A 9088-nucleotide genomic window follows, 5' to 3' on the forward strand; every position below is an offset into this window, starting at 1 on the left:
TGATATGTGGACCAAACAGGGCTTGGATGCCATCTTTTGGTCCTTGTTAGGGCTGGGCTTTGAATCTGACCCACGGGGACGCAGTGGATCAGGAAGGAAACCACGCAAGCTTTTGGTTGAAGGCGTCCTTCCTGGAGTCAGGCTTGTGGCTGGAGCTTGGGATCCCTCTGAATACATGTGAGCCAGGAGTCCTTATGGGAAGGAAACTGTAGGCCGGGCCAGCTCCATGCGGTAGCATGGTTTGTGCTTGCACTGTGACAGCACTGTACACGTAGCCTAGACTCTGGCTCTATGCCCTCAGGGGTGTGGGTGTTTCTGCTCTATGTCCCTGTATGTTTGCCTCCCCAGCGTTGAAACCAGCAGCTCACCTTTTAGCTACTGTCAGCTGTTAGCCTCCGAGACTCAGGGACTGTGGGTTTGGATTCAACCAGACTCAGCCTCCCATCCTCTTCCACTCTTCTCTGTCGCTTTCTGCCTTACGTCCTCCTGTGTGGAAGCCCACTCCTCCACACTTCTATGAGGAAACATGGTTCTGTAGGTTTTCTTAAAGATTTACTCTTTTGGTGGAGGCGTGGTAGAAGTTACTTGTCTTAGCACAAATTGCTAATTACAGGCCTTTAAAGGGGCAGATGCCTCTGCACTCTGCTGCCTGCATTGCCGTGAGCATCTTTCCCTTTAGTTCAGGCTGGTTGATTTTCATGGTGGACTACGCAGAAACTGACCACAGGCAATACCGTGCACGCAAATACACAGGATGCTTTATTTACAGCATTTCCATCTCTGTTCCAGGTGTTTGCTGCCATCTGCTACGTCACAGAATATGCACCTGTCCATCACCGGTACCCCTCACCCCTCTGGGCAGCAGGAGCTCCTCTGAAAATGGAGAGATAAGACTCAGCTTCAGACCCTCACGACACAAGGCTGTGCCGTGACACCGCGCCGTCCTAATGGACCGCAGCAAAGAGGCCGAGATGGAGCTGAGGAGAGGACCCAGCCCACCGAGGGCCGGCAGGAGCCACGAGGCTGACGGGGACAAGGCTGCGTGCCACAGCTGCTGCATCTGCGGCAAGAGCTTTCCCTTCCAGAGCTCCCTGTCACAGCACATGCGCAAGCACACGGGGGAGAAGCCCTACAAGTGCCCCTATTGTGATCACAGGGCTTCCCAGAAGGGCAACCTGAAGATTCACATCCGCAGCCACCGCACGGGGACTTTGATTCAGGGTCACGAGCCAGAGGCGGGCGAGGCTCAGCTGGGAGAGATGCGCGTCTCTGAGGGCCTGGATGGGTGTGCCAGCCCTACCAAGAGCACTTCGGCCTGCAACCGCATGCTGAATGGGGCTGTGCCGATGGACGGCAGCAAGATCCTGCTGAGGAGCAGCCGCAAGGAGGTGGAGGGGGTGGCCGGGGCCCAGGACGATGCCGAGGCCGCCGTGCAGTGCTCCTTCTGCAATAGCCGGTTTCCACGCAAGAAGGACCTGGAGCTGCACGTGCACCAGACCCACAAGCCGTTTAAGTGCAGGCTGTGCAGCTATGTCACCTTGCGGGAGGAGTCTCTGCTGAGCCACATCGAGAGGGACCACATCACTGCACAGGTGCCCAATGGCAGTGAGGCCTGTGTGGAGAACGGCAAACCAGACATAAACCCCGGGGAGTTCCCGTGCGAGGTGTGTGGCCAGGCCTTCAGCCAGACCTGGTTCCTGAAGGCTCACATGAAGAAGCACCGGGGTTCCTTTGACCATGGCTGCCACATCTGTGGCCGGAGGTTCAAAGAGCCTTGGTTCCTCAAGAACCACATGAAGGCACATGGACCCAGGTCAGGAAGCAAGAACAGGCCCAAGAGTGAGCTGGACCCCATCGCCACCATCAATAACGTGGTGCAGGAGGAGGTCATCGTCGCCGGCCTGTCCCTCTATGAGGTCTGCACAAAGTGTGGGAACCTGTTTACAAACCTGGACAGCTTGAACGCCCATAACGCCATACACCGCGAGGTTGAAGCCAGCCGGACACGAGCCCCGGCTGAGGAGGGGGACGCAGAGGGCCCCCTGGACACCAAGCAGTTCTTCTTACAGTGCCTGAACCTGACACCGTACGTGGCTGGTGATGTTTCCCCCAGTGGGCAGGCTGGACGGCGGGTGGCTGAGTTGGACCCCGTCAACAGCTATCAGGCCTGGCAGCTGGCCACCAGGGGCAAGGTGGCTGAGCCGGCCGAGTACCTCAAGTATGGGACCTGGGATGAGGCGCTGGCGGGGGATGTGGCCTTTGACAAGGACAAGCGTGAATATATACTGGTGAGCCAGGAGAAACGCAAGCGTGACCAGGATGCCCCTTCTGCCCAGGCCCCCCCCAGGAAGAGGGCCAGTGTACCTGGGGACCCCATGCTTCCTGGCCACCTAGACCCCCGGCCAGCCTCACGCCCCAACCGCAGGGCCGCGGCCACCACCGGCCAGGGCAAGTCTTCTGAGTGCTTTGAATGCGGCAAGATCTTCCGCACCTATCACCAGATGGTGCTCCACTCCCGAGTGCACCGCCGTGCGCGCCGTGACAGGGATCCTGAAGGGGACAGGGCAGTGCGTGTCCGCTGTGGTTCACTCAGCGAGGGGGATTCGGCTTCCCAGCCAAGCAGCCCTGGCTCAGCCTGCGCCATCGCTGACTCGCCGGGCTCTGGCCTGGCTGAAGAGGTGGTGGATGAGAGCAGTGAAGAGGCTGTGCCTGAGCCCACTTCAGGTGAGTCGGTGTGCTGGGGGGATCAGGGTCAGGTAGCCCATGTAGCCCTTTGCCCAGCTGGCTGTGGACCCAGGCAGTGCTGCCGGAGGATGCATCCTCAGGTGTTCCTGTGCCCTTGTGCCTGGTTCCGGCTCTGGCTGAGTACATTACCAAGTGGCCTGCGCTGGGCATCCTGCACCTAGTGGGTCCTGGAGGTGGCACTGCTGTAGCCGATGCTTTGGGTTGTTCTTGTCTCTCCTTTTTGCAGCACACAGAAGACACTACATATAAATACTAGAGACATATACATACTTGTTCATGTACAAGCAGATACACAAACGCACATGTACACATGTGTGTATCAGATATATACATGGGACACACATTCCTGGAAACATGCCGTACATAGTGTGGTGGTTTGAAAGAATTCCCCCATAGGCTCATATATTTGAATGCTTCATTATCAGCGAGTGTGGCACTTTTTGAAAAGATTAGAAGGATTAGAAGGTGTGGTCATGGAGTGCATGTGGCCTTGTCACTGGGGTTCTAGGCTGCTGCTGCTGCTGCTGCTTCCTCTTCCTCCTCCTCCTCCTCCTTCTCCTCCTCCTCCTCTCTCTCTCTCTCTCTCTCTCTCTCTCTCTCTCTCTCTCTCTCTCTCTCTCTCCTCGTGCTCAGGGTGTGTAGCTCTCAGCTACAGTGCCTGCATGTCACATGGTACTGGACTAAAGCTCTGAGACTGTAAGAAAGTGCCCAGTTGAATGCTTTCTTTTACAAGTGTTGCTGTAGTCATGGCATCTGTTCACAGCAATAGGACAGTGACTAAGACAGATAGACACTGAAAACACACATACACAGGCACATATGCATATAAAAAACATGAGCATGCACATATGTACACATCACATATTCAGGCATACCATATATCTACAAATACACACTTACTCTGTACAAATAAACACATGTACATATACACAGACACGAACATGCATATGTCATACAGACATGGGAACACTGCACATGTGCATATACACAAACATGAACATGCATAAGTCATACAGACATGGGAACACTATACATGGAGACCCCAGACAGATGGAAAACACATGCATATACAAAAATATGCATGTGCACATACATGCAAGAGAGCACATATAGACACCAAAATACTCGTGTATACTAGCTAATGTACAGACAAGCACACATGCATATGAATACATAAACATGCATGCATTGTAATGCATGCATGAATACAGACATGTAAAGATCATAAACGCAGAGTACAGCCATAGTTGTACAGGCAGACACACTCACATATTTAGCATGCACCAAACACATGCCACGTGCTTGTTCTTGCACACAAACACACACACATGCCCATCCGTGAGCGCGCACACACACTCTCTCTCTCTCTCTCACACACACACACACACACACACACACACACACTATACACACTCATATGCACACACTTTCCTCCTTCACTCTTACTGCCAGACATCTGGGTAGAAGACCAGCTTAGAGTGTCTGTGTAGTTATAATTAATCTCTTTAGATTCAGGTAATCCTGCGAGCTTAGAGACTGTTAATTGGAACAAGTTTCTTTCCAAATGGCAGCCACGAAAACGTTTCTGGATCCCTGGCTTGACCTTTCACAATTTTCCCAGTTTTAAAATAAATGTTAAGCGTTTGGTGTTGCCTTTGTTGTGCTGCCGTGGGCATTTGGCCCTGAGGACAAGGCAGAGCTTGAGGTGTGAACTGTGACTGCACACCACCAGGGGGCTCTCTGCTCTTGCAGCCGTTGGCCACCGTTCTTTCACTTGAGGTTGGGTGCTTGTGGGCAGAGGAGCCCAGTGCTGTGTCTGCAGTGAGGAAGAGGCCAGGCGGAAACAGCTGTCATCTTCCTTCCTAGGGGCCCGACTGAGTCTAATTATTAGGCTTACGCAGTGTGCTGCCTGGTTCTCTGCTGTGCCTAGGCCCACAGAGGCGCCAAAACTGGACACAGAAGACGTTTCTTGAGCCCCTTGCGATGTGGAGTCTTAGCCCCTGCAGGGACTGTAGTACCAGGACCTTGTGCTGCCAGCCAATGTCTTTGCTCCTGTCACTCACCTCGGGTAGGGTGGGCAACAGGTGCGTGGTGAGGGGAGGCTCTTTGCCAAAGTGCTTCTGCATTCTTCTGGCTGCTTATGGTTCAAAGCCTGGTGAGCCAGTGGCTGCCCTCGGTGACCTTTCAGGACTTTTAAGCCCCTTTTTTGTTTGTACACCTATGTGTTTTACTGACAGTGTTCTAATAACAGTGACTATTTTGTAATGTGGATGTTTGGTCAGATCTTAGGGAAGCCTTGTATCTTTTTTTCCCACTGAAGAAGAATGCTTTGCTTTTGTAGTGTTGGAGGCCTATCCTGTGGCCTTGGCAGTTGTAACATCAGCACTCTCCCAGTGAGCCGCAGTGCCACTTGGACTCAGTCTGTAGAGCAAGCTGGCCTTAGACTTTTAATCCTCCTGCCTCAGCCTCCTGAGTAGCCGAGACTGACTGGCTTCACCGCCAGCCCAGCAGGACACAAAGCAGCTGAATTTTGCCCCCATCCATTGTGAGGAAGTCAGGTGATTCCTAGTGAGCTAATCCAGAGGCCCTCCAAAGGCAGGCAACTGCTGCGCCAAGGTGAGTTTTTCTTTAAAGAGGTTTAAAAAAAAAAACACTTTAAAAGAATTACGAGTGTGTGTGCCTGCTTGTCCATAGATGCGCATAGAGTCCAGAAACTGTGACATCCCCTGACTCTTGGGCTGAGTGGCTCTGAGCTCCAGCATGCGCTCTTGGACACTGAACTGTCTCTGCAGCTCAACTGAAAAACGTTGTTCTTTGGGTTTCTTAAGTACCAGAGACACTGTTTCCTTTATACAAAACTGTGTGAATTTTCTTTCTGAAGGTATTCTTTTTGATCTGGGCATGGTGGCACATGCCTGTAATCCCAGTACTCGGGAGGCAGAGGCAGGCGGATCGCTGTGAGTTCGAGGCCAGCCTGGTCTACAGAGTGAGTCCAGGACAGCCAGGGCTACAGAGAAAAACCCTGTCTCGAACAAATAAACAGACAAACAAACAAACAAAAAACCCAGAAACAATAACAACAGCAACAACAAAACAAAACAAGAAGTATCCTTTTTGTCTTGTTTTCAGACAGCGTCACCCTGGCCGTGAACTTAGCAGGAAGTGTGGGTAAAGCAGCTAGTTCTCCTGCCTCATCTCCTCAGTGCTGGGGTTATAGGCTTGCGCCAGCACGCCAGGTGCGTGCCTTACTGCGTGTCAGACCTCAGAGGTTTGTGCATGCTAGACGAACAACTTCATCACCAAGCTAAGTTTCTTACACACACACACACACACACACACACACACACACACACACCACACACACACACACCACACACACACCACACACACACACCACACACACACACACACACCACACACACACACACACCACACACACACACCACACACCACACACACACACACACACACCACACACACACCATACACACACACACACACCACATAAAGGTGGGAACTCACTGTGATTGGCTTAGAGCCTTTGGGCGGAGCCTAAAGCCTGTTCCCAGCAGGCAGCTTCACCTCTTGGCTGCAGGGACATCTGTAAAGCTTGGATGTGCACTTTGTCCCTTGGTGCCATGTGTTCAGAGAAGCCCCTATGTCTGCATCAGAACCCTGGGTGAGCTCTCCCAAGCCCCACAGCGCTTAGGACAGGGCAAGGCTTTCCTTCCCTGACTGGCCTCACTTCCTCCTCAAGGCCATGGCTCAGGCCGTGTCCCTCAGCTTTTGCAGGAATTGGTGATGTGTGTTTGTGTGGGAACTTGAATTATTTATTAGGTTTGGATTCTGAATGCTGGTCAGTATTTTGTTATGTGCTCATCTCTGCTCCAAGTTCTTAACTTTTTATTTGCAAGTTTAGGGTTTTGGGGTGGGAGTGTTTCTAAAATAATTTCTTAGGATGAGCTGGATTTGATTTGAGGCTGGTTTTCCATGAGAGCTTTGCTTATACAATTTGCATACATTTCTGCACATTAAAAAGATTAACAGGCCAGTGGTGGCACAGATCTCTAGTCCCAGCGTTTGAGAGACAGACACAGGCGGATCTCTGTGATTTTTGAGAGCAGCCTGGTCTACAGAGTGAGCTCTAGGCCAGCCAGGGCTACATAGGGAGACCCTGTTTCCAACAAAACAAAACAAAATACTAACAAGAAACCCAGAGAGATTGAAAGGGAACTAATAATATGACCAGAAAGTAGTACTTCTTTCTGGACTCTACTTGGTCCTGTGTGTGTGGCTAATGTAGTAATACAGTGTGAGAGGCGGCCCAGGATCCTGTGTTAGTTACAGAGGGAAGCCATTGACTTGAAAGAACTATTTTCACAGATTAGGAAGACATTTGGGCTGGCTGTTAGCTGCCAAATATGTTCCTGTAAAGACGTGCCAAGTCTGGGTGTTACTCATGTGCTTGCTTTAACTCTAGAATAATTACTTTCAGTAGTCATGAATAAGCTGGGTTCCAAGCTTAACGTGAATACTGGTTTCTCTTAATAACCTAATTGGTTATTGAAATGTGGTGTGTGAATTGGCAACTCAGGGCTGTGGTCTGCGAGCATGTCTCCTATAGAAAATTGCATATACACAGGAATCGGACACCAGAGACCAGATGAGAATGGCAGATACCTTGCTTCATAATACAACCTAGTTTTCCGTGGTTAAGTCCAGTGTAAATCGATAGCAACAGTTCACAAAAGGACTGATAGTTGGAGAGTATCTTTACCGTTGATGCCACAGCCAAGTTTTTAACTTCCTCTCACTTACAAAGGGGTTAGGACCAGTGGGATGGGTTAGTGCGTAAAGGCCCGCGACACCAAGCCTGAGCGGGGTCCTTGTAACCCACACGGTGGAAGGCCAGACCCGATGCCTACAAGCTGTCCCTCTGACAGCTTTGGCACCCTTGCTGTGGCAGCATGTTTGCGCCCACACACATTGAAAAGACGAGGGTTAAAGAGAGAGGAATCTAGGTGCTGTTAGCTCCTGAGAGCCGGCGACATGAATCACCATGGCATTGAACTGGGAAATGGTAGGAGCATGGTGGGACCTTCTCATGTGAGGAAACATCAGGGCCATCCCCTTCTCCAAAATGTCGACATAGAAGTACAGGGGTCGGCTCCCATGTCACATTGAGCGCTAGCATTACGGGCCTGTACTGCCGAAGAGAGTCAGCAAGTTGACCAGTGAACAGGGCAGGGAGTCTCACATTTCAAGCATGAGGGAAGTAGTTTGGATGTTCTGGCTGGACTGAGAAGGGAAGCTGGAGGTAGCAGCAGTGGTTTCTGTGGCAACAGTCAGTATGCCACCGATACCGGCTCCCTCTGTCGGTGTGAAGTTCTGTGTACCAGGAGCGCAGGGATGGGTGATGCCTGGGTCTGAGCAGCTCTGGCTGACCCTGGATACCTTCCTTTTGGCACCCTGTTGTCCTGGCCGATGTCCTGGTTTGTGGAAATTGTTTTGTTTGAAGGTGAAGGTCAAATAATATTGGATAGTGCTGCTGGTGTTTAGGGAGGTTTGAGCCAGGAGCCCCTAGACATGCCAGAGCTTGGTCCTTTCTGGTACCCACGGCCTGCACTCGCACAGTGGCCAAAGCCATGGTCTAGCAGCAGCATCTTCATCCCGTATCATTTTCTGCTATCCCTGTGCATCTGCTGTCACTGTGCACTCATCCGCACCTGCTCCCGGACCCTTTGAGGCCTTCTGCCTGGGTTCTGTCCTGACTGGCTTCCCAGCTTGATGTTTTGTTGCTCTGTGGTGGGAGAGGGTCTTCTAACGAGATTAGGGTCTGCAAGCCCATGTTTCTGAGTGAAGACTCTGCACTCCTCACCTTGCACACATGTCCCTGAGCGTCCCAGCGATGAAGACGGAGGACAAGGGAGAGCCTAGCCCCTGCTCACCTGTGACACTGCCTCTTGTCCAGGTGGCTTTGGGTGTGTTGGGAAAGATGGGAAGATACTCTGGCCTGGACCCACTTCTGGCACTACAGCTGCTTTTAGAATTCTACTCAGTCACTCTAGTTTAACAAGTTGTTAGTGAATGTGCGCCATTCCTAAACACTCCACATTGTGTTCACGTTCCCTGGCAGGAGGCAGTCTCCCTCCGCTGGCTTTGTTGAGGCTCCTCACGTCTTCAAATGCGTTCATGTAAGGATGTGCTCACATACGCTCTGTGTGTAGGCTTTGATACTCCAGGAGACTGGTCTGTTTGTCTTGCCTCTGAGCCTGTTTGCAGTGTCTCAGTGTGCCTTAGGGAATCTTCTGTGTGGGCAGCTCGGCCCCTGCCACACTTCCAA

At 51.7% G+C, this 9088-nt stretch overlaps 1 protein-coding gene across 1 annotated transcript in view; it reads left to right on the forward strand.

The window, feature by feature from the left end:
• Window positions 1-2906, forward strand: part of Znf516 (zinc finger protein 516) — a 45153-nt gene extending 42247 nt beyond the window's left edge. Inside the window, exon 2 of the mRNA XM_051163232.1 lies at window positions 790-2906. Coding sequence (XP_051019189.1) covers window positions 948-2906 — 1959 coding nt within the window. The 5' untranslated portion in view covers window positions 790-947. The remainder of the gene's footprint in view (window positions 1-789) is intronic.
• The last annotated feature ends 6182 nt before the right edge of the window (window positions 2907-9088 follow it).

Source organism: Acomys russatus, chromosome 20 (genome assembly GCF_903995435.1).
Source record: "Acomys russatus chromosome 20, mAcoRus1.1, whole genome shotgun sequence".
NCBI lineage: Eukaryota > Metazoa > Chordata > Mammalia > Rodentia > Muridae > Acomys > Acomys russatus.